A 25,503-nucleotide genomic window follows, 5' to 3' on the forward strand; every position below is an offset into this window, starting at 1 on the left:
CCGTAATCCAAAGGAACAAACTAGTAATATGTAAAGCAGTCTGGATGAGTCTCAAAGTATCATACTGAGTAAGAGAACCCTAACAGAGGAGTTCATATTCAACAGTTCCTTCCTATCTTAGTCCATTCGGGCTGCTATAATGAAAAACTATAAACTGGGTGGCTTTAAGCAATAAACATTTATTTCTTACAGTTCCAGAAGCTGGGGATTCCAAGACTAAAGAAACTATAGACTAGGTGTCTGGTGAGGGCCTGCATCCTAGACAACTGTCTTTTTGCTGTGTCCTCATATGGAGGAAGGGATGAGCGAGCTCTCTGGGGCTCCTTTTGGAAGGGCGCTAATCCGTATAATCACCTCCCAAGGGCCCTACCTTCTAACACCATAATCAATGATCTCTAATACCCCCTGGAGTATTAGAGATTACATTTCAACATATGAATTTTGGGGAGACATAAACATTCAGACCATAGCAATTTCACCTAGATGAAAGTTGAGAACAGGAAAACACATCATTGGTAGCAAGAATTAAACAGTGGTTGCCTCTGGATAGGTGGGAGTGGAGAATGGCTGGAAAGCGGCATGAAGGAACATTCTGGGTCCCAGTGAGGATCTGGGCTACAGGCATCTGCTTCAGTAGAGGCACTGCAGATGCACAGACATGTACAGATGTTACAGATCTATGGGCTACATAGCCTTTACATTTTACCTCAAAAGAAAAGGAACTATAAAAAACACTAAGCAATTAGTCATAGGCAAACTAAAATGTTTAGGAGAATACACTGATTTATACAACTTACATTGAAATGCATCAAAATATGGGTTGACAGTTGGATAGAAGAATGAGTAGAGGGATAAACATATGATAAAGCAAGTATAAAAAATGTTAACTATAGAGTCTAGGTGGTGGTCATATTGGTGTTCACTGTATGTTCTTACAACTTCGTGTTTGAATTTTTTAAAATAATATTTTATTTATTCACTTAACAGAGAGAGACAGAGATCACAGGTAGGCAGAGAGGCAGGCAGGGGGTGGGGAAGCACGGTCTCTGCTGAGCAGAGAGCCCGATGCAGGGCTCGATCCCAGGACCCTGAGATCGTGACCCGAGCCGAAGGCAGAGGCTTAACCCACTGAGCCACTCAGATGCCCCTGAAAATTTTTATAATAAAATCATGGGGGTGGAAAGCTCAGGTTGAAAGATAAAGGCCTATCAGCTGGAACATATTTTATTGTAGTTTTTAGTGGAGTTATATCCATTTGTGTTATTATAGTTGAATAGCTCTCTTCTGAAATTAAATTTAAATAATATTGTAAAAGGTTAACAACAACAAAAAAAGGACTTAGCTAAAAGGTCTCTTGGCCCAATTCCCAGCTGTCCAAAAGCATTTTTAAGATTGGGCTTTTATTCAGACTCCTCTGAGGCAGTTGTCCCAGATTGGGTGGGGGGTGTCCTTTGGGCCTTCCAGATTCTGTGCAGGACCTCAGAATGCAGCTGGCCAGCTCTGAGCTTGGCTCAGAAATGGACCCTTTCTCCCAGGAATGACATCATTCTGGCATCAGCAATACTGGGAAGCAAAAGAGAACAAACTCTCCCAAAGGTCTTCATTCAGAAGTCTTTCAAGTGGGGAAAGGGCATCATCTTGCTACTGTGCTCAGCCCAACTCAGGAGCCTGAGAAATGAATTCCCAGGGCACTAGAGTTTTGCAAGCATGGTCTAGAAGCTCAAGCTCCTTCATTCTCATGGAAGGGCAATTGGGTAGAGGAAAGAGTCTCCCTTGAATTATTCCCTGGAAGTGATCTAGATCTTCCTCCTGCAGTGTAATTCTCATCTTCTTTCCTTTTCTCTATAAAGGAGGTAGAGGGAGGGCAAGGAGGGAACCACTAGTCAGGCCCAGCCTGATGAGACAAGTAGCTGCTGTGCTTTCCGTGAGGACTGAGAATCAGGATCCTTTACCAGGTTCCCCTGCCTCTTCCGTCATCATGCCTCAGAAAGCTTTATGTTTCACCTTCAAGGATCTTCCTGTTAGTGAACCTCAAGCTCACCCTAGATGAGAAGACCACCACCCCCAGCCCAAACACGTGACCCTTCCAGGCACATCTTCTAGGTCATGACAACTGAGAAGCTATAAGAAAGACCACCTGCTGAAATCTCCTCAAGAAAAACTTTGCCCTACCATTGGAAAGAAACAGGACCCAGCTGGAAAGTACCCTTACACCACCTTGGAAAGGGGCAGGTCCAGAAAATATAGTACAGTTGCCAGTGATATGGGGAGCTTAGTTTCATGGCTGACTGTGGTACGCTGAATGTTTTTGCCCCCTCCCCCAGTTTCCCAAATTCATTTGTGGAAACCCTAATTCCAAACATGATGATATTATATGGTGGGCTTTTGGAGATAGTCAGATTTAGGTGAGGTCATGAGTGCAGAGCCCTCACGATGGGAGTAGTTCCCTGAGGAGAAGAGTCCAGAGAGCTGTCTCTGTCTTTTCTCTGCCATGTGAGGATGCAGCAAGATGATAGCCACCCATCAGCCAGGAAGAGGGCCTCACCAAGAACCTGACCATGCCAGCACTGTGAGCTTAGACTTTCAGCCTCCAGAACTGTGATGAGAATGTAGAGCTGACTTAAATAGTGATGTTGATGCTGGACATGTCCACCCTCGGCTGGGCTGAGTTTCAGGAGAATATCTGACTTTACGGTGTGGTCTCACAGTATGATACGGGATGTTCTGTTGCTGTAGCAACCAAACACAGATGTGGCTTTCTAGTAGCATACCTCCCTGGAAGATATCAGGCCACTGAGCGAGGTTAATCCAAAGGGTAAAAATGGCACCCCATGTTTCTGTGGTATGAAGCATCTGGTGAAGCTGGTGGTCTTTGCATGACCTCCTTTCTTTGAGCAGGGACACTGCCACATGACAATGATTTCCATTAAGTTTCCTTCTGGTGCAATGACCTCTATCAAGTTTTCTTCCGGAAAACCTCTTTTGAGCCTGCATTGCAAGCTACCACTATAAGCCAAAAGAACTGTCAAAAGGGAAGTTCTAAGCCCCTGCCCAGCCCCCCATGACCCAATATCATCAGTATGTGTGTTTCAAGTTGTTTTACTGTTCTGGCCAGTCCCCTTTAAAACCAGTGAGATCCCTCTTCCTTCACTCATTGACCTCATTAACATAGTGCTCCGGAGGGTTCACTGGCCAGTAAGAGCAGGAGGCAGTGGGAGTCCTTCCTAGAGGAGGCAATAATGACAACTCTGTCAGTACTCTCTTTCCCATAGACACCGTGGGGTGGTGGCTATTTTCCCAGGTGTCCCCTGGCAGGCAGATCTCTCATGCTGTGGTGACTCCTAGTTTCTTTTCTCCTGATTGACATTGGTCACTAGAGGATCCTGAAGAATTTCCCTTTTCAGGACTCAGATTTCTATAACATGAACATTGATTTAAGTAGGCAGAATATTGGTCAAGCTGTTGCATTAATAGCCAAGTGTTAACTTAGGACTGGCCTTCATGAAGTATGCTTTCAATGCACAGCACAGAGCCCAAAACTACTTGAGATGTTATATATACACAGTTGGATTTTGGTGACTAGATGATAAAAAATTGGCATTTGCTTGTGGATATGGGTTGCCTGGTTTTCAAGAGCCAAAGGTAGTTCAGGAATTTGGCTCTCCTAAGAGCATTAGTTTTTTAGAGAACCTTTTGACTAACTTCTTTACAAAACATCTCTACCTTCCTCACAGAACATTTAAGACGAGGTTTACGGTGTCAGCCTCTGAAGGCTAAGTGAGCACCATTCTCAGGTGGAAAACCATTTCTATGGACAGTGCTGTTAGTTGCCAGTTAAGGAATGCTGGCAGCTCCGTATGGCACCATCACCACTCAAATTGGACCATAATGCAGGTCCCAGACAGCTCTGCCCCTCGTAATGTAGTCACTTCACTTCCATGTCTTCATCTGTCTGACTTGCATACTCAGATTATATATGAAGAAGATGGAAGACAGTGATCTGCCATTCAGTCGGTGTCATATAATTCATATTGTTTGAATCCCTCAAACTTACAAGTGAGCAACATCAGTGATTCTATTTCTTTCTTTCTTAAAGATTTTATTCACTTATTTGACAGAGAGAGATCACAAGTAAGCAGAGAAGCAGGCAGAGAGAGTGGGGGAAACAGGCTCCCCGCTGAGCAGAGAGCCCGACGTGGGGCTCAATCCCAGGACCCTGAGATCATGACCTGAGCTGAAAGCAGAGGCTTAACCCACTGAGCCATCCAGGTGCCCCAGTGATTCTGTTTCTAGAACAATATGTATCACTGATAGTTTTTTTCTCAGATAAATTTTTTCTCATGACAATATAGTATGCAATTCGTGGTGACAAATTAATTTTACTCTACTATCTCCTCACTTTCTCCAAACCACTTGGATAAGAGCAGTATTCTACTCTGAAATGGTTGTTTAAGCCATTCATTTGAAATGCAAAGATTGGCATTTTTTTCAGATGACTATTTGCTAACTTTCTGAAGCCACTGACTTAACAAATGTGAGTAAAAATTCTCACTGCTACAAATTGCCAAACAACACTACTTCCAAAAGAAGTAGGAAAGTGGGGAGGCCAATCAGAGCAACTCTGAGCCTAGTAGCCTAAGTCATGGCCAGATGGATTTCAACTGTAGTGATTTTCTGGATATTTATTTATTTCTTTTTTTTTTTTAAGATTTTGTTTATTTACCTATAAATAAATAAAAAAGAAGCAAGAGAGAGAGAGAGTGAACACGAGCTGGGAGAGGGGCAACAGAAAAGGGGAGAAGCAGACTCCCTGCTGAACAGGGAGCCCCATGTGGGGCTTTTAGCCCCAGGACCCCAAGATCATGACCTGAGCCAAAGGCAGACGCTTAACCGACTGAGCCACCCAGGTGCCCCTGTGGTGGATATTTCTCCTTAGACCAAGGACAAATCGAGTTTTGGGAGGCCTAAAGCTTTTACAATTTTAAGAGCCCTCCTTGGGGAAAGAAGTTTGAAAATATGAATACAAAATTACTGAGGCAGAAGTTAAGCTTCATTAGCTTCATGGTAAACCCAGCTCTGAGTGAGACCAGTTAAAACCTCACAAATTGGAAGTAACTGTTATTACTTTATCAGCACTTTATAATACCAACTACTGAAAATATTTAAGGTGCCTTGACACCTGATATTTCTTAACAGTTGAAGGCTTCTGAAATGCTTAAAATATTTTATAACATAATCAATAGGGGAAGTGGCAACTCAAACTCTGCAGATGTGTCCTTCCAGTCTATAAATATTTATGAAGTACTCAAAAAACAAACGGATGGTGCTAACAATAAGAAACCAGCCAAGAGTATTGAAAGCAAAACTGATAAGGAAAGGACCTTTTGAGTTTTTGATTGAAATAGAATAGATTTCTCTGAACCAAAAATTTCCAATGGTTGTTTAAGTCATTTACTTGAAATGAGACCAGTTGTAAGACATTGTTACCTAACCAGGTACAAACGTAGTGCTTCTTTGGCTTTTTCACTCATTTAAGTGTTCCAATAGTTGTTGTAGCTTTTTTCACTCATTCAAGTGTTCCAATAGTTGTTGTAGCTTTTTCTAACTCTTAATTAAAATGAAACAAGATGGGATTGGGAGGGAGACAAACCATAAGTGACTCTTAATCTCACAAAACAAACTGAGGGTTGCTGGGGGGAGGGGGGTTGGGAGAAGAGGGGTGGAGTTATGGACATTGGGATGGTATGTGCTTTGGTGAGTGCTGTGAAGTGTGTAAACCTGGCGATTCACAGATCTGTACCCCTGGGGATAAAAATATATGTTTATAAAAAATAAAAAATTTTAAAAAATGAATATAAAACTCTTGAAGTAAATAATGTCCATTATTGCGAGTATTTTTTTATTTTAACAAACCACCTGAAACCATTGTAGGTATAGGGACCATTTGAAGGAAACACAGAATTCCTGGCAGGGGAAGATCAAATAGAAAGGCATGAGGACATGAGAAAAACATGATTTATCATGAGAATTCCAAGTACCTTAGAGTAAGAGGTATGGATCAGGGAATGTCAAGGAATAAGACTGAAAGATAAACAGAGGTCCAGAATACAGGTAGTCTGGTTTGCCTGGCAAAAGAGAGACTTCACCTGAGAGGCACTGGGAAACCATGGAAGGATATTAAGTGGGACGTGAGTGCCAGGATGAGATTTGTGGTTCTGAAAGATCAAAGATCAGTCTGTTGGCAGTGTGGAGAATGGATCGGAGGACAAGAAGATGGAAGGTGGGAAAGCTGCTGCAGTGATTCTACTGGGCCAAGGAAGACATGGATTAGAAAATCTGGGGAAGACGGGCAAAAAATTTAGTGGATCACTGGCAATGGAGGTTGAAGATTTGTCCCATTTCTGTTCTCTGCTATAACCCAAGACTGAGTTCACTGCCCACAGGTGGGAACGTGAGGGGGCTTGGATGCTGCCAGGCTTCCAGGTGGGTGGTTGTAAAGTAGTGCCATTAACTTGGATGTTTGTGGGAGATAAGTTGTAAAAGGGATATAATGAGCACAGTTTGGGGCACATTAAATTTGAAGGCCTGTGGTACATCCAGGTGTGTGTATCTAGCAGACAGTTTGGGGGAAGAGTGAGACCTGGAGGCAGAGATCTGAGGTCATTAGTAGTCACGGGAGAGATGAGAATGAGAGGCATTTAAAAGCAGAAGAGGAAAAGGTCCATGTCAGCACCCTGGGGGAATAACAAAGTTTTAATTGTTTGGAGAAGAAAAGTAACTAGCAAAAGCAACTGAGAAAGAACAGTGGGTGGGGGGGTGGGTAGGGAAAGAACCAGTAATGAGAACTTGTACGGAAACCAGTGAAGGAGTAAGTTTCAGAAAAATGCAATGATCAACAAGTTCAGATACCTGAAAAAGGTGAAGCCCTGGTGGTGGGGTCTGTGAATGATGGTGGAGTTTCAGTGGAGGTGGGGAAGGGGGAGGGTGGGTGACTGGGAAGTAGAGGACGCTTTCCTCCTTCGAGCAGTGAGTGGGAGGCCAGCCAAGTGAAGGGAGAACCAGGAGCTGGAGTGTCATGTAGGCATGAGGGTTCTTGTTTTTGTTTGTTGGTTTGGTTGTTTGTTTTTTAACATATATTATTTGTTTCAGGGGTGCAGGTCTGTGATTCATCAGTCTTACACAATTGGCATAAGGGTTCTTTTTAAGAGAGGAGACACTCAAACTTATTTATATGCAGGAAAGTAGCCAAAAGAATTAGGTTAAAATTGAATGAGATTGAGGACAGTTAAATAAAGCAGACTCCCTTAGGATAAGGAAAAGGATGAGATCAAAGAGTATGGAAGGGCAAGGACATGGAGAATTTGGAACCCTCATGCATTGCTGGTTGGGAATATAAAATGGTACAGCCACTGTAGGAAAGTTTAGTGGGTCTTCAAAAAGTTAAGCATAGAATTACCATATGGCTCAACAATTCTCCACAAAGAATTGAAAAGAGGGACTCAAATAGATACTACAATCGTACACAATTTGTGTACAATAGTACACAAATGTTCATTGCAGCATTATTCACAATTACCAAAAGGTAGAAACAACCCAAGTGTCTATGAACAGGTGAATGGATAAACAAAATATGGTATATCCATACAACAGAATATTACTCAGCCATAAAAAGGAGTCAAGTTCTGACCCATGCTATGTGGATAAACCTTGAAAACACTACACTAAGTGAAGTAAACCACTTAAATATTGTATGATTCCATTCACAGGAAATACCTAAAATAGGCAACTTCATAGAGACAAAAATATTAGAACTTCTAAGGGCTGGGGGAGAGGGGAATTACTGTTTAATAGAGTTTGTTTGGGGTGATGGAAGAGTTTAAAAAAAATAGATGGTAACAATGATTTCACAATGTTGTGACTACAATTAATGCCACTACCTTATACACTTAAAAATGGTTAACTAAGGGCACCTCAGTGGGTTAAAGCCTCTGCCTTCGGCTGACGTCATGATTCCAGGGTCCTGGGATCGAGCCCCACATAGGGCTCTCTGCTCAGCAGGTAGCCTGCTTCCCTTCCTCTCTGCCTGCTTGTGATCTCTGCCTGTGAAGTAAATAAATAAGATCTTTAAAAAAAAAAAATGGTTAACTAAAATGGCCTGCTTCATGCTATACATATTTTACCATAATAAAATGTTATGTTGGCCATGATATACATGATTCCGTTCATTCAGTTTGGTCAATAAAATATTCAACGCTTTCATTTTTTTGTTTTTAAAAAAATGAAGGGATTAATTCTGAGCAAGACAGGGATGTCTTTCTCTATCCTTCCTGTTTTTCCTCTATCCTTCCTGTGCTCTGGGGGCATAGGTGAGGATGTGTACAGATCTAGCTAAGATTGCCGTTGTCCCCAGGGACATTAAGGGAGTTCCCAACAGATTCTTATTTCCTTTGCTAAACAAGAAGCAAGCTCCTGTGCTTGGGGTGGACAGGATGGGGAGAGGTTTAATAAGGAACTGGAGGAGAGCAGTGAGTTTAAGAGTGGCTATCAAAGGGAATGGGAGAGGGAGCTGACCAAGGATACATAGAAGAACTGCAGAGTAATTTTCCTGCCCCAGCTGAGACTGGCACATGGCTTCTGTGTAGGATTTCATCTTCAAATCTTGTTTATTTTCCCCAGCTGCATCAGGCATAGGAGTCAGAGAAGTTGGATTGCTATTCTTCTCCTTGATGAGGTGTTTGTGGCATGGGCACCATGGTTGACTAATGGCCAAAGAGGGCAATTTGAGAGGGTATATAAAAGAATGGTTCAGGGATGCCTGGGTGGCTCAGTTGGTTGAGCAGCTGCCTTTAGCTCAGGTCATGATCCTGGACTTCCAGGATCGAGTCCCGTATCGGGCTCCCAGCTCCTTGGGGAGTCTGCTTCTCCCTCTGATCCTCTCCTCTCTCATGTTCTCTCTCACTCATTCTCTCTCAAATAAATAAATAAAATCTTTAAAAAAAAAAAAAAAAAGAATGGTTCAGGGGCACCTGGGTGGCTCAGTTGGTTAAGGATCTGCCTTTGGCTCAAGTCATGATTCCAGGGTCCTGGGATCAAGCCCCACATCAGGCCCCTGCTCAGTGGAAAACCTGCTTCTCCCTCTCCCACTCCTCTTCCTTGTGGTCTCTCTTTCACTGTCTCTCTCTGTCAAATAAATAAAATCTTAAAAAAAAAAAAAAAGAGTAGTTCACATGGCCAACCAAGGGGTACAGACTTGATACAAATGAAGAGTCTGAAGGAGACTCATGACCCAATTCCATCTAGGAATTGAAATGTGAAAATCGGTGTAATGAGAGTGAAGAGTGAGAGATAGGATAGGATTTTGGACTTCAAGTTGCAGAGGTAGGACTTTGCTGGTTGATGACATTATTGAAGTTTCTGGAAGTGAAGGTGAAGTTGTGGACATGGTGTATTAGAGTGGACTAACTGTTGTCACAAGTAGATAAAAAGATGTATAATGGCTTAATTATAATAGAAGCTTGTTTCTTATTCATGTAAATAGTCCGTGGTGGTTGTGGGAGTGTTCTCCTTCTCTACAATTCAAGAACCCAGGGTGATGGAGGCTCTGTCATCTGCAGTCAGATCAAGATCATCCAGACGTTGACATTCAGTTGGCATAAAGATAAAGAGGAAGGAGGAGCACATGCAAGTAGTTTTATGGGCCGGGTGTTCACAGAAAGAGGTACACATAATCTCTTCATATGTCATTGGCCAGGACATGGTCACACGGCCACACCAAATTGCAAGGAAATCTGAGAGATGTGTAGTTATGTGTCCTGGAAAAAAGAGCAACCAGCCACCCTTCCTACACTTGAGCCTCAAAGTTATTTTTTAAAGCATCTGCTGTTGTGATGTTGCTACTTAGTTTTATTCTTAAGTCCGGAGATAAGTTTCAAAAAGGCTAACTTTATAAAGATAGCTGAAGTGAAAAAGCCTTATCTGACCATACATGGGAAGCCTTCACTTCTAATTCTGTTCCTTGTATCTATTCTGGTGGTTTTTGTTTTTTTTTTTTTTCCATCTAGGCAGACATCTCTGTAACCCAGTTTCCTCATTTGATGAAGTGAGTTTCATTCTTTTTCTTCATCAGAAATGTGTACAAGGTTTTTTTGGTAATAGAGCCCCTTTATCACACACTTTGTGCCAGTAGCAAATATTAAATAACAGGGAGATACGCATTAAGTCACTGAAGGCATTAGCCCTCACAATGAGCCAAAATGGATTTTGTGTCGAATTAAAGGGCAAGACCCATTTTGCTTCTGACCGTTACCTTAACAAATGAGGTAAAGACTTCTTTTTGAGCCACATAGATGTATTTTTTTTCTATAAACAAGCTGCTCAGTGTTGGTTTTTTAAACTAGGTGAAATCTTCCTCATATGTATATTATCCACCTCATATTTTCTGCCAATAGGGATGCAAGGCAGGCACAGCATCAGCTGAGAGTCATTGGCTGATAATGTTGAGCTCATAGTCACTCTCCTCACATTGAGCTGTGGGGGCGGGGGAGGGGGGAAGAGTAAAGGACACCAAAGAGGAATTTCCTCCCCAGAAGAGAGTTTGTTCCAACAACTATGTGAGGAGATTCAAAGGGTCTTGGTATAGACTGGAGTGGCTCACCATCCTACTTTCCAAAATTATATGGAAGTTGTTCTGAAAACAAACTCTATGTCTTGGTAAGGAAAGGTCCTTTAAGGAAACATGATGAATTACTATAGAGTACTAGGTGTGCCTCAAAACGCATCCCCCGCTGATATTAAGAAGGCTTACCACCAGTTAGCTCTTCAGGTACATCCAGACAAGAACCCAGAAAACAGGGAGGCAGCTGAGGAGAAATTCAAACGAGTAGTAGAAGCCTATGACGTCTTGTCTGATACCAAGAAACGCAACAACTATGACAAGTCCAAAGAGAACCACATCAAAATGGAAAATACAGGTGACTGCAGAGACAAAAACTGCTTGAAAGAGAAACCACGGTTTGAGAGGCCACACTGTGGCTTTCAAAATGTCTTTGAAGATGGAGACTTCTTCTCAGGAGATTGTTTTTCCACTGGTCATGTGGGTAAGGCCAGGAGATTTCACTCCTCCTTCTTTGATGTCATCCCCATATTGGACACAGGATTTTCCACATTTGTATCCCTGGGCTCCAGACCAAGTCCCCCTTCCTCTGGGACATTTGTACCCTTTGTAAGCAGTGGAATGGGAAACTTCAGGCTGGTCACCACTTGTAGCCAGATAGTGAATGGCAAGAGAGTTGTTACAAAGAAAGTTCTAGAAAATGTGAGAGGGAAGACTGAAGTGGAAAAGGACAGCCCATTTCATCAAATTCCTCCACATCATGGGTAAGGAGTCTGTGCTTTGTTCTTTCATAGGGAGACTTTTCTGTAAGGATGGTGAGTCTGATGCTTATCAAAGACAGAATCGGCATCTAAGAGTGTGTTGAACTAGAATGGACAGAAGGCAGCTTAGTCCAAACCTCTTATTTCACAGAGGAAAGAAATAATTGGCCAGATGATACACAAGAAACTAAGAAGCAGCAGAGTTTGGCTTTCATCCCATCTTCTGTTTTTAATTGAGCCTTCTTTTCCTCTGAACTATATTTGAGACAGCAGAGACCACCCCACAAGTATGGCCTTCTGGGTTAGTTGCAGGGCCCTCCTATCAGAAAGCCCACTGACTTCTCTTTGACTTTTTCACTGTCCCTCCTTGCTATTAACCAGTTTCCTCTTTCTTGACAGCCACTGTTCTTCTCTTCCCAACCTCTTCCTACCTCATCATTCCAATTGGCCATATCACAATCTCCATTGAAAGAGCTATCAAGGTGTATTAGCATTTGTAGAGAGAAAGAGTGAAAAGTAAAAGGATTAAGATTTTTTTTTTAATAGAGACTTTTTTAAAAATAGCTAGCCTTTATGGAGTACTTGGTAGATATCAGGCATTCTACTTCACCTGTGTTATCTCAATAATTCTTTCAGCAGTGAAATACAGTAGCTACTTTTCCTCCATCATATATGTAAGGAAACGAGGCTGAGAGAGATTAATAACTTGCCCAGGCCCCACCTAATAAGCAATAAAATAATGTCTTTCTCTAAAACATATGTTTCTCTACTGAGCTATAATATCTAAGGATCCCACTCAGTTATTTTTACATCATGGGTCTTGCTTTCATTGGAAATTTACACGTACCATTTCTAAACCTTACTTCCATACATGAGTACTTGCTGGAACTTATTAAGTAGGCAAAGATTTTTTGCATAAATATTCTTGTCCAACAGGTACTTGGGTTACTCTTACATGAAGATAGAAACTGAAACTGACAAATGATTATCCCTAACACAGGGCGGTAAACAGGATCCCAAGATGTGAACTATCTTTTTGTTTTGACTTTAATCATAACATACATGCTAAATCATGGGATTTTTAAATATTTATTTAACTGGATCTGGTCACCCTCCAACCCCTTCATTTATGCTAATAAACAGACTGGGGTACAGAGGAGTGGTTACTTGTGGAAAATGACTGACGGAGTCTGCATCAGAAACTCTTGTCTTCCCAGTCTCATGCTCCTTCTAGTACACCATGCTGACTGGCAAAATTTGGATTTCATTTGCATCTCAATCTTTTATAGAAGTTATGTAACAAATGATTCGCTTCCTTAATCAAGGAACTTTTCTGTGTTTGCAGTTTTTATGAGACAAATTTTTGATGTAGTCTTGAGCTTTTTTAATCTCACCGAATTTTCTGAACTTGAACAGGAATACGCCTACATCCCTCTGGCAAAGGGTAGCATTCAGGCAGGGAGCACACTTCCAGAAAGGAAGCAGTAGATGGATTTGGAATTGGAACACATCCTGTTCTTGCTGCTTACTAGTCATTGAGAACCTCCTGTCTGTCAGGCACTGTACTAGGTGCCTTACGTGAATGAATCATTTCTAATCTGTAGAATCCTTCAGGGATTTGTTTTCATTTTGCAAGTAAGGAAACTGAGGCTCAGGAAATTCAGGTCCTTTGTCTAGGCTCACACAATAAGCAGTGGAGAGACAAGGTTCAGACTGTAGTTTGTTTGACCTGGAAGCTCACATTTCCATCATGTTGTGTTCTACTGCCATTCATCTGAGCTGCTGTAGTCATGACCAAAGAGGAATGTTTTGTTGTATGTATGAGTTATATTCATTTCCAGTTTTTAAAATGAGGATTTCCAGATGGAGCTTTCTTTTACCAGCCCTAGTGTGAGGTGAACTGCAGTATGGCTACTGAACAAAGGGAAAATCAAATTGGAGCATGAAACTTGATTTTCCATTTTGTCTTAAATAAAATCCAAATTTCAGCATTTTTCACAGACAACTTGGCTTTTGACAGAAATGCTGAGTTGTAGAAGGACTTTTTTGCCAGCAAAGATTAAAAAAAAAAAAAAATTCGGTTAGTCAAGGAAGTTTTCTTGTTGTGTAGAAATGAAAGCAGTGTCATCTCTTCCTGATGTCCATTTAAAATCTGTAGGAAGTTAAGTAGGAGCAAACAACAACAAAGGCAAGAAGGAGAGCAGGAAGGGCTTTGCTGTTTTTTAAAGCGTTACAAGTGAGTACTTCATCATCTCAGGCAATCTAAGATATATGGGAGCTTTGAAGAAACCTATGATTCAGATTCCTGTGACCTCATAGTGCCTTCAGAACTGCTAGAGTGGTTTCCGCATGTCATAAGCTCCTCAGCCAATTCTCATCCTTACAGCTTTTACTGATGGGCAGTCTTTGGGCTTACTAGCTGCGTAAGGAGAAGAAAACATTTTAGATTTGGAAAGTCAAATCCTTTGTCCTTAAATAAATTTCCAGTCTGCCCTGTCAACTAACTGCTTTTTTATGCACCATGTTTTTGAATAGTTGTCTCTCACAAATTAATGTGAGACTTTTTTTTTTCTAGTTGTCAGCAAAATAAAGGTTTCCAGAGTTCAATAACACCAAAAGGCAGTTAGAAGTAATTCCTTGCCCTTCTGCTCTGGTTCATGATAGGTGGTTGACAAATGACATGAGGACCATGGGCCTGTTGAGGAACAATAAGTGATTATATAACTCATAGCTCAGGAAGCATTTGTGAAAGTAGTATCTCATGGAATCCTATCAGAAACCCCAAAATCCCCACATTACCAACTGAGGAGACAGAGGAGTAAGGGATTTACCCAAAGTCACAAAGTGGGTATTTCTTTCTCTCTTTCTCTCTTTTTCTTTCCTTCCTTCCTTCCAAGATTTTCATTTATTTATTTAAGAGAAAGAGAAAGAGAGAGGGCACGAGCAAGGGGAGCAGCAGACAGAGGGAGAAGCAGGCTCCTGGCTGAGCAGGGAGCCTGACATGGAACTCAATCCCAGAACCCTGGAATCATGACCCAAGTCAAAGGCAGACGCTCAACTGACTGAGTCACCCAGGCATCCCAAAGTGGGTGTTTCTTCAGCCCATGAGCCCAGTGGTGTTTCTCCACACACAGAGACATACAAAGCACATTTTCTTCATAGCCTGGTAAAACACAAGAGAATTTGGAAGAATGGCTTTCTTGGGGTCAGTGTAGGAAAGAGTCAGTTTTGTGTAGTTGGAATTACACGCCTGTCCCCTTATCTGTCCATCAGTGGGGGAGATGGTTACAGACATATGTCTGTACAGACAAGTCAATGCTTACCAGACATGCGCAGCTGGTCCATCTCTTGAGCCCAAGCCCCCTAAGAGCCAGCTCACTTGTCCCACAGTAAAAAATAATAAAAATAAGGTGGTATTCAGCAAGCTTCTCAGTGATCCCTTTCCAGAAGTTCCAAACTACTTTCTGTATTTGGGATCCATATCCCTTTCATGAAAAGCCTGTTCATATTTTACCCCCAAAGCTTTGTGGTCTCCAGGGAACTCTGGTTGGGTACCTGAAGGGAGTGGGAAGTAGACTCTGAGAGAGCAGGGGCAGAGCCCTGCCCGTCACTACCTTCACTACCTGAATCTTGAGGATCCACTAAAAGGAAGTATGATAGGTTGATTTTCAGGTTGAGACAGGATGGTTCTTTTATTTTTATTTATTTATTTTTTTTAGATTTTATTTATTTATTTGACAGAGACAGAGATCACAAGTAGACAGAGAGGCAGGCAGAGAGAGGAAGGAAAGCAGGCTCCTGCTGAGCAGAGAGCCCGATGTGGGGCTCGATCCCAGGACCCTGTGATCATGACCTGAGCTGAAGGTGGAGGCTTTAACCCGCTGAGCCACCCCGGTGCCCCAAGGTTCTTCTTTTAAAGGACAGGAAAGAAAAAAAAAGAAAGAAAGAGGACAGAAAGGAAGTTCACAGAGAGTGAATCATTTTTCCACTGCCCATTGTTGTAATTGACAAGATTCTGGAATACCTAGTCATCTATGACCCCATTGGTTCACCTATACTACACATATTTACTTCCAAGTGTCAAGAGAAACACCAAGGTGTTACAGAAAGAACATCAGCTTTGGTTTTAGGCAGGTGATTTACACTCCTCTGTTTTCCTTGCCTAACTTCGTGATCTTAGGCACAATAACTTCTCGCCTTGGTCCTTGGTTTGCCTGTAAAATCTGATAATACCTGCCTGCCCTAATTTATAGAGTTGTTTTAGGAGTTAAGTACACAGAAATTTTGCACAAACTTCAGTACATTTTATAAATGGAAAGGGTCATTATTTCTTTCAGAAACAATATCTCTGACTCTTACAAATATATGTGCCAAGCCTGCCATCATTTTTTTAAGATTTGACTTTAGGGATGTGATCTTGAAAACAAGATCAGCTATGGATTATATTTAATTCAAAAATAAAAGTGAAAAATGGAACATAAAAATAGAGGAGTCCATATTTTCCATTTGACCCAAGTGAAAAAGTAATGTTTTTAGCTTGAGGACAATCAATATGTCTTTTTCCTTTGAACTTTTTTTGTTCTTCATTATCCTTGAGCTTTTGGACTCAGTGTTGGTTTTACCGTCTTCTTCCATTATAGGAGATTGATGGAAAATCCCTGCTATTGATGACAAGAAATGATGTGTTGACGGGACTTCAGTTAAAACTGGGGCCTGCTCTGAAAATCTACGAGTATCATGTAAAACCTCTGCAGACAAAACATCTAAAGAACAACTCTTCATAGTACAAATTGGGGTCTTAAACCTCAAAAAATACATAAGATATAATTTAGTTTCATGTGATGAAACTTTGTAAACAGAATACATACATGTGTATATGTAAAGAATTTCAGTCAAATGAAAAGTTATCCTATGGGATAGACTAGGCAATCCATCCGCTGACCTGAACTCAGCCAGGAGGAGCAAGGATGACTTGTGGACAGCATGGTTTTCCTGGTGGAGCTTGTCAAACAGAGTTATCTTTGACATGGTTGGACACCCCTCCCCACCAAAGGGGTTATCTTCAGATTGCTTTCCCAAAATCCTTGAAAAAGTGTTGAATGCAATGATCTTCTGGTTACAGATGTAGAGAGATGAAAGACCAGAAAACTTAGGGAAGGGGAGAAAAGAGAGAGAGATGCTGTCTCCCTTGAATCCCTCTGCTCCTTAGAGTTTGTGTTATTTGGATGGAATTGCCGACACCCTCTTTTATAGAGGGTCCTTCACTTGACCTTATTAAGGTTTCACTGGGATGTACTGCGATGTTTGAGAGGAACGTGCATCATGGCCCCTGCAGGAGCAGAGCCTCTGAAAAGAGAAACTCTGTTTTGTCTTGGGGATCGCCATCCATATTCAGCTTTTTTCACAGGGGATAATGATATTTTCTGCATAGATTTACTTTCAAATTGGCTCTTTGTTTCTGAAGAAGAAAGCATTTTTTCACTTTATGGTTTGTATTTATACTGATTTGTTTCTGAAGGAATTTGCCGAGAGTTATAGATCAAAAAGCCTTGTTACTAGGACAGAATATTTTTATATATATTCCTTCATGATGGTGTAATATTTTTTTAATTGCTCTGATGCTTTGTTTGATTCTTGGTTTGAGTACTTGTCTTTAAGAACTTGAAAAAAGTGAGCTTGCTACATCTCTGTTCAAAGAGACATTTGTTCAAATCTCTGTGTGTCAATACCTTGTTGAATTGGTGCTTTGTGGTTGCAATAAAGCATTGCTTCAGTTTATTGCCAGTGTCTGATCTTTTCTGCTTGGTCGCCTCTTCAATTGGGATTAAGGATTAAGGTTATTCTTCAACACCATGGAAAGAAAGTCAAGCCTACAAAAACAAAACAAAACAACAACAACAACTTTAGATATATAAAACATTTTGATCTATTTATGGACTTCTTTATAAACTGCATTGTCCAAATAGGCCTTGTTCCTTCTCTTGCCCCATCCAAAAATCAATTTTAGGTATCATTTTAGCCAAAGAATAATAATAATAATTCTTCTCCTTCTTTTTCTTTCTCCTCCTCCTCCCATTCTTCTTCTCCTCCCCTTCTCCCTCCCCACCACCCTTCTCCTCCTTGTTTTTCACTGTACGCTAGTGAAGGGTCATGAATTTCTGGAAATTTTGGTGAAAGCTACGCACTTTCCTCCAGGCAAAAGCTCATATTCCCACATATAAAACTTTGCAGCGTTGATGGACTCCCCCAGGTTCTTCTGTCTTCCCCTTCCTCAAGTTAAGAGCCACTATTTTAGAGAGTTATAATTCACTCTCCTGTGAAGATAATTTCTCTAAAGAACAGAAAATCTGAAGATGAGATTGAAAAAAAAAAAAAAAAACAGGAAATGGTGTAATGAGTGGAGTTGAAAAATGCATTCCAAATTAATTCAATTATGGAGTGTATGGAGTCTGAAATTTAAGTAATGCTTTGTTTTGCATGATAAGTGGGAGAAGTGGTTACAAAAGAGACATTTTCCATCCCCACGTTCTCACAGTCTACAGATCATGCAAAACTAGAAGGCAGGGGCACCTGGGTGGCTCAGTGGGTTAAGCCTCTGCCTTCAGATCAGGTCATGATCTCAGGATCCTGGGCTCGAGCCCTGCATCCTCTCTCTCTCTACCGGCCTCTCTGCCTACTTGTGATCTCTGTCTGTCAAATAAACAAACAAAATCTTTACCCAAAAAAAAAAAAAAAAACCTAAAAGGCAGAATATATTTATGTACCGTGGGGAACAGTACTGATAAAAAGTGAAAAGTGTAATTGCTGGTGATGCAGGCCAATGAAGAACTGAATTCACCCCTCTGAAAGACTTGCCCACAGGTGAAATAGTGATGATGTGCGACCCTTCTCTGCCTCTATGGGATAGCATGAGTATCTCCACATTACTTCTGCTCATGCACCTGATACTTTATATATGAGTCTGGAAAAATATGACTATAACCTAAAACTGCCTCCCTGCCCTCACCCCCACCCTCCAAGTAAGGTAAACAAGACAGAAGGGAGTCTTCATGTACCACATCCAGGGAGACCAGAGATGGCATGGCCCTCCATGATGTTAAGGATTCCTCCTACCCTTTTGCTCCATCGTGCATACTACTTATTTTCAGAATCCTTTCATGGCCCAAGATGGCTGCTTTAGCTCTCCCCATCACCACTTGACTTCTAATCTTTCCAGCAGGAAAAAGAAAAGAGGAAAGGAACATACCTCCTCCCTCTAAAGACACTTCCAAGAAATTGCACATACTTCCCCTTATATCTTGTCCAGAATTCAATCACATTGCCACACTGCAGCTGCAAAAGAGGCTTGAAATATTCTTTTCCTTAGAGCCCATGGGTCCAACTAACAAAAGTCCCATTATTCTACAAATAAGGGAGAAGAGATATTAGAGGACAATGTCCTGTCACCACCGTCAGCTGGCCATTGAATACTTGGAGCAAATGTTGCTGAAAGTATGTTTTTAGTTGTATTTTTCTCTAGATTTGAACTTGGGCTTATACTCCCTTCAGTCCCTGGATGCTTTTATCCCGTCACCTCTCACAACTACCAAAAGTCTTGTTCCCTAACCCCAACCTGACTCAACTAAGCTTTAGGCCCAGGCTACTCCATACAAGCTTGTCAGGTATGGGGAAAAGGAAAGGAAAAGAAAATATCTTAATTGAAAAGCAAACTGAAAAGAATCAAATCATTTCTTGTTAGCCCTTTGTTGACAGCTTTCAGGCAAAATTAGCAAACTAAAGATAGTGTGCCTTTCATGCCTCCAGAATAATGCCTTGACAATAACTGAGGGTGCTTCCTGCACCCTCATGGGAAAGGAAGTGTTATCAAAACAAGAGGCTGGAAGTACTTGAAATTCAGCTGGTAGGCAGCCTTTGTCTCCAAACAGCCCTAAAATCAGAAATGTCTGAGTCCTTTCTGATCACACCAGGTTTCTGTTCCTGTGATCCGGGCCTGCAGCTAGTAGCAAATACCCACAGACATGGGGAAGCACCTTGTAAGCATAAGTGGGAATGAGCACACCTTGGTGCCAATATATTTCATGTGAGAATTGTTTAATATTCAATTTGATTATTCTCAACTGGAGGAGCAGACAGGATATCAAAATCGTGAGGGATTTAAAAAAAAAAATTGCCCCTCCACCTCTCTTCTCCACCCCATGTTTTAGCCTGGGATTCAGATTCCAGAAAGGACCTGTAATGAATTGGTTTGAAGGCGAGGTCACAAACTGGTCTCTTTTAGTGGAATCTAAGCTGACATTTTCTTTGGCCAGTGCAGTATGTGTGTGTTCTTATGACTACATTTGCATTCTTCTAGGTGAGGCTGAAAGCTCCAATTTATTACAATCTTTTTAATTCCCTAACACCTTGCAGCCGGCAACTGCACTCTTTTACATTGTCATTATAAGGTATGTGAAATTCAGACTGCTGATGGAGGGCAAGGACCATACAGAGAGCCTCCTTAGCGTAAGTTAATTCAGGAATTAGCACTTATCAGTAGATTTAGTTGAAAAGAAAATAAGGTGGCATAGTGCATCAGAATGTGCTGCAGATTTGAGCATCATTTTTGATACTTAATGGACATGACGAATATGAACTTCATATTCAGAGAGAAGTTGGTGGCCATCTCCTTGTCCTCTACTCAACAAATACCCTATGTGAGCATGGTTTCTGTCCCTCTAAGCTTAGCATCCACATTCAGGGGAACATACTGTCCTTCCGTTGCATTAGAGAAATAGATCTTAGAAGGAATTTAATTTGGAAAAGTCTAATGACCCTCAGTTACCCAACCACTCCTATATTTGGAAGCCAAATGCAAGGAGTACTTACTGGTGGTGATCCATCTGCCTTTTGACGGTCATTGCAAATGGGATCTGCAGGGGTCAGGTCTGGGCACAGAGCCATTAAGCGTTTTCTGTAATGATTTGGAAGATGAAGTTAAATGTTCAGAGAGCTGACTGCTGTAGGACAGATAAGCTTCTTTGGAGAAAACTTGATAATTCTGCTTCTAGACCAGGAGCAGAAGCAACAGGAAGGAAAGAGAAAGCATTGGGTACACTAATGAGCAGCTCGTTAGTTTCATGCTACAGCTCCATAGGCAATTAAATAGTCTGGGTACCATTTCTGGCCAGTCTTGGCAGTTCTACACAGAGACAAAGAGATTAAAACGGTCACGTCTCAGGTTATTTGGTGACTGTGTTATAACACAGCTACCACAGTGAACCTCAAAAAAGAAGTTATGTCCAGCCTAGCACTGGGGCAGAATAATGTAGGACCCTGTGAGTAAAAGCAAGAGGAGTCTTTGGCTACCCACAAGAAGGAAGCTAGGCTGATGTTTCTTTACCTCAGGTAGGCAGAGTGTTCCTGTCTACTATTATCTTTAGGGAGACATCAGGAATGCTGGGGATGCCAGCCAATCTCCAAATAGAACATATGCTCCACTTCCACAGAGTAAGTGTCTGGGAAGAGCTACCACATTTACCATAGCAGAGGTTAGGAAAGAGGTGTCAGTAACACTGCACCTACTTGTTACCTGTAGGGCAGGCCATGGCCTCGGGAAGTAAGATCTAGAAACAACAAAATAAGGGAGCAAGATAAATTGAGCTCTCATCTAAGCCTTTGAGATCACAGAACTTCAAGACCGTAAGCTTCCAGAAGAGTCAGGTAGAGCAACCAAGGAGATATCTTCCAGAAGTTTCTCCAGTTCTGTCATCTGTGGGGCAGAGACATCTATGGCAACATTTGCAAGTTAAATGTCTTCTTTCTAAATTAAAGATAACAGATTCTTTCAGTAAATTGTGTTCCATTTCCTTTTTCAATGGGCTACACTCTATTTTTACATGCTGGGAAATATACAATTTGGAAATAAAACTGTAAAACTCGTCAGATTATAAACATATTTTGAGAGAAACTCAGTAAAACCTTCAAGCAACTAGCAGTTCCTGCCTTTAAGAATTAGTGTTTGGCCCAGGATGTTAACTACAATGGAATTAAAATATAAATAAATACATGCATACATACATATAAATAAATAAGAAGTAGTGTTTGGGACAGTGTTCTCCCTCCTACACCAGAACCCAATGACCCCAGTTGAGATACACTATGCCATAGTGGGTGGGAGCACTGGGGCTGCTCCACATAGATCTCCACATAGATCCACAGCCCCATCATTTACTAGATATGGGTAGGTGTATCCAGTAGGTGTATGGCTTACTTGGCCTCAGGGTCCTCACCTATTCTCTAGTGCAGAGACAGAGACAGCATAGAGCAACACCTGCCTGGCACTGTCCAATAAATATATAATGTCATATATACATATATATAAAATAAATATATGGTATATAATAAATATAACTTTAAATGTGTCACTTAAAATTTTCTAGTAGTCACATTTTTAAAAGTAAAAAATAAAACAGGAAAATTAAATAATCTAATCTGCTAAATCCAAAATATTACCATTTCCATACATGATCAATGTCAAAATTACTGATATACTTTACAATCTTTCTAAGGTATGTCTTCAAAAGCCACTGTGTATTTGACACTTACAGCACATCTCTATCAGGATAGAACAGCTCAAGTGTATCATTTAAGATTAGTTTCAGTGGAAAACATAGGTAACAATGACTTAGGCAAGTAGAATTTCCCTACTGTGTAGATGAGGTCTGAAGTAAGCAGATCAGGGTTGGGATAGCCACTCCCAAATCATTGGGCCCCAGTGTTTTCCTAGGGTTTTCCTCCACCATCTTCAACACAGAGCTTCCTGTGTGCTCCAAGATGGCTGTTTAAATGTCCTTTATCACAACTGTATTCTAGCCAAGAAGGAAAGAAGGATACCTATTGTCAGAAGTTGCATACAGCACTTCTACTTGTGTTTCTTGGATAAGAACTTAGTCATTTGGCCATACCTAGCTGCAAGGGGAAATTGGGAGCTGTAGTGTTTGTTTCAGACAGCTGCATATTCAGCTAAACAGATAGGAGGGTGGATACTGTGGGGAAGATCGTAATCCTTCCATAATACCAGTGTCAAGATTGATGGAGAATTTAATGAGAGTACATAGTATAGTCATTAGTATAACAGGAAAAAGGCATTAAAGTATGATTTTATTACTATGGTCTCACTCCATTTTTCAAGGCCAAACCAGTCACAGAATTAACAAACATATGCTCAACCCAAATACTGTTTATTTTATGCATTCTAAAATTTCTAAAAGATAAAAACAATTACTTTCTCAGATTCTTGGATTTGGGGTGGTTCTAGATACTTTATCTTCATGGGGGCACATAAAAGAAAAAAATTTGCATTATTTAAGCTCCACAAAAAAATGTTATGCTGAGTTAAGGGAAATGTGCTGAGCAAAATGCATATAAGTTTTTATTGGTCCCCAAAGGCCTAGAGAAGTTAGTTTGAGGCATTTGGTGAATTCTAAATATATCTCATCCCTAATCCAAAATGAACATTCAATGACATTCAAAATGGTTTTGTGAGACTAATGAAAGGGAGACCTCTGCTACCTTTGTGATTTTAATGAAGACATGTGTGGGTCAATAACAAACATCAAAAAAAAATTTTTTTTTAATTTAAAAATCTAAGATCTGCATTCATTAATTTGAGCCAATTAGGTTGACATCAGTCTGTTTAATTATCTATTTGGGCAGATTTTGTAATGAATTTTTAATGCTAAGGTGACTTCTCCCAGCCACCCTAATGTCTGTAGGTTATTCATCAGCCTTCTGTATGGTGTGCATGCAGAATGCAGAGTAACATTGGCCTAACCCACACAGAGTTAAAAAGGAAACCACTGAAGCTGTGAATTCACATTGGAGGGGTAAGAGAACACTGGACTAGGTGTCAGCAGACCTGGGTTCTAATCCCAGATCCTCTACTGACTTACCTGTAAGACCCTGTACAAGTCTCTTAACTTCTGTTGGTTCAATTGCCTATGTAAAATAAGCAAGTCCAGCTAGAAGTTTATTTCAACAATTTCTATGGGAATTTGATTCTATAGGAATCAAATAATTTGAGTTAAACACGTCACTGCTCTCTCCACCATTCAGTGAAAACTCTACAACACTGTCCTGTCCTACAGTTTCTTTTCCCCTTCGTAAATATTCTAAGTTTTCAGTCTGATTGATTCTCTCTTGGCTGTGTAGTGGACTGGGAAGAGCTATTTCTCTTGAGAATTGTCAAGTTTGCATGTTGTACAAACCTATAGCTTTAAGTTAAAATTGTTCTCACTGTGTCCCCGGTGGAAGTATCCTCTGTCTAGGAATAGGACCTCTACACAATCAAAGCCTAGAGCCGAGGGGATGAGAAAGCACACATTTCCCAACTGGGTCATTGGGTGTGATGGTGAGTGGGGCCACTCGTATTTTTACCCTTTGGTTAACATATCCACGTGCTCTAACTTCTAAGGACATAGCACCACATAAGAGTGAAGTATTTAGCGTACATACCACGTCCTGGGCGATGGTGCCCCATCATCACATAGTATCATCTCCAAGCTAGTACCTCAGCTGTACCTTCAAAAGACCATTCCATTGCCCTTATCAAGTCAGCAGCTTCTAGACAGTACAGTATATGATAGGACTAGAGGATCATAAGATCAGTTACAGACTGTCCTATTTCCTTTATTTTAAAGTAGTTCTCATGGTCCCTCGATCTGAATAATTTTGTGCAGGATTGTGTAAGCCCCTGGACAGTGCTGCCAAGTGAGTCCCTGTAGGCAGGAAAAGCAAAGCCATACTCAAAATATGTATCAATTCTAGTTAAGATAAGTCATTGCCCCTTTTGGAGTGAAAGGGGTCCAATGTATACAACTCATTGCCAAGTAGCTGCTTAGTGTTCTCAAGGATCAGTGCCATATCAAGTTCTCACTTGATTTTGGTCTCTACTGCTGGAAAGTTGAATGTTTGTGAGCAACAGTTATGATCAGTAATAGAAAGTAGAATCTCGTGCTTTGGGGCCCATGTATGGCCTCATTCTCTGCTGTCATGGCTACTCTATTCATGAGCTCATTATGTCAGCATTGGGATTGCCAGTGACAAAGGCTGACTGACATGAACTGGTCAAGTCATACTGTCTACTTGATTGGTCAGTGCCTCTTCCATGATTGGTACTCTTTGATAGACATTATGCAATACAAAGATCCTCACGTTTAATGTTCAGTGATTTTTGCCCAGGTCTTAATTTATAAAGATCCCTCAGTGACAAAATGGTAAGTCAAAGCATTAAAGGAAGAATTTATTGCTTACATTTCCTGAGAAAGGGGGACATACCATATCATGCAGGGCCAGAAGGGAAGCACCTGCTTTTGGTCAGAAAGCAAAAGCAGGGGCGAAGGGAAGGCCTAGAACAGAACCTTTATTGAGGTTTCCATGGGAAAGGCAAACCAGGAAAGAGTTTAGGATTGGCTGGTTTGAATAATTCTGTCAAGATTTGGGGCATAGGGGCTGTCTCTTCTCTAGTTGTCTGACTTCTAGCCCTGGGTTGACTTAAGACAGAAGAAATATTAGCTTGGTGTGTGGATTAGATAAGGGGGGTGGTTGGATCAGACAGGAGAGGAATGCTTTCCTATCTTTAGGAATTAGCTACCCCTGGGAGGGTCAATATCACACTAGGTCTGTAAGGACCACCAAGATATCAAAACATCATGAAAAGCATGACTAATACATAATAGATCCATTCACAGTCTCTCCCTTCTTCCCAATCTTCCAATCTTTTTCTTCCCAGGAGCCTGACCAACCAAGCTATTTGTCCATGAATTTATATATATTCTTACCTAGGACCCCTTTTCTTTCCACACTTGTCTTTCTTAGATGACCCTTTGGTGCATTTCCAAAAGCTTTTTTCACTGAGAGTATTTACCTTCAATGCTGTCAAAACAGCCACCCTCCCTTTATGACTATAAGTGTGAGAGGTGTTGGAGAAACACTGGAGGATGACATGAAGGTTGGGACCCACATAACTTTCTTGTGTCCTCTAGACCTACTTGTGCCTGATTCCAGATCTATCATTTCCATATTACAGTGGATTGCTGCTGGTCTCACCAAACCATAATACCTAGTGCGTTTGGTAGAAACCAGCTCATGATG

The 25,503-nt window shown here is 41.1% G+C and overlaps 1 protein-coding gene across 7 annotated transcripts in view; it reads left to right on the forward strand.

The window, feature by feature from the left end:
- Positions 1-17,151, forward strand: part of SAMD13 (sterile alpha motif domain containing 13) — a 42,337-nt gene extending 25,186 nt beyond the window's left edge. For 5 of the 7 annotated variants that reach the window (XM_059137135.1, XM_059137137.1, XM_059137136.1 and 2 more), the window contains exon 4: positions 16,014-17,151. In XM_059137135.1, coding sequence (XP_058993118.1) covers positions 16,014-16,157 — 144 coding nt within the window. In that variant the 3' untranslated portion in view covers positions 16,158-17,151. Of the gene's footprint in view, positions 1-10,061; positions 10,100-10,190; positions 11,377-16,013 lie in introns of those variants that run through there. The other 2 variants (XM_059137140.1, XM_059137134.1) reach the window with 2 other exon arrangements.
- The last annotated feature ends 8,352 nt before the right edge of the window (positions 17,152-25,503 follow it).

The sequence above is a fragment of the Mustela lutreola genome, chromosome 10 (genome assembly GCF_030435805.1).
Source record: "Mustela lutreola isolate mMusLut2 chromosome 10, mMusLut2.pri, whole genome shotgun sequence".
In the NCBI taxonomy this organism is placed as follows: Eukaryota; Metazoa; Chordata; class Mammalia; order Carnivora; family Mustelidae; genus Mustela; species Mustela lutreola.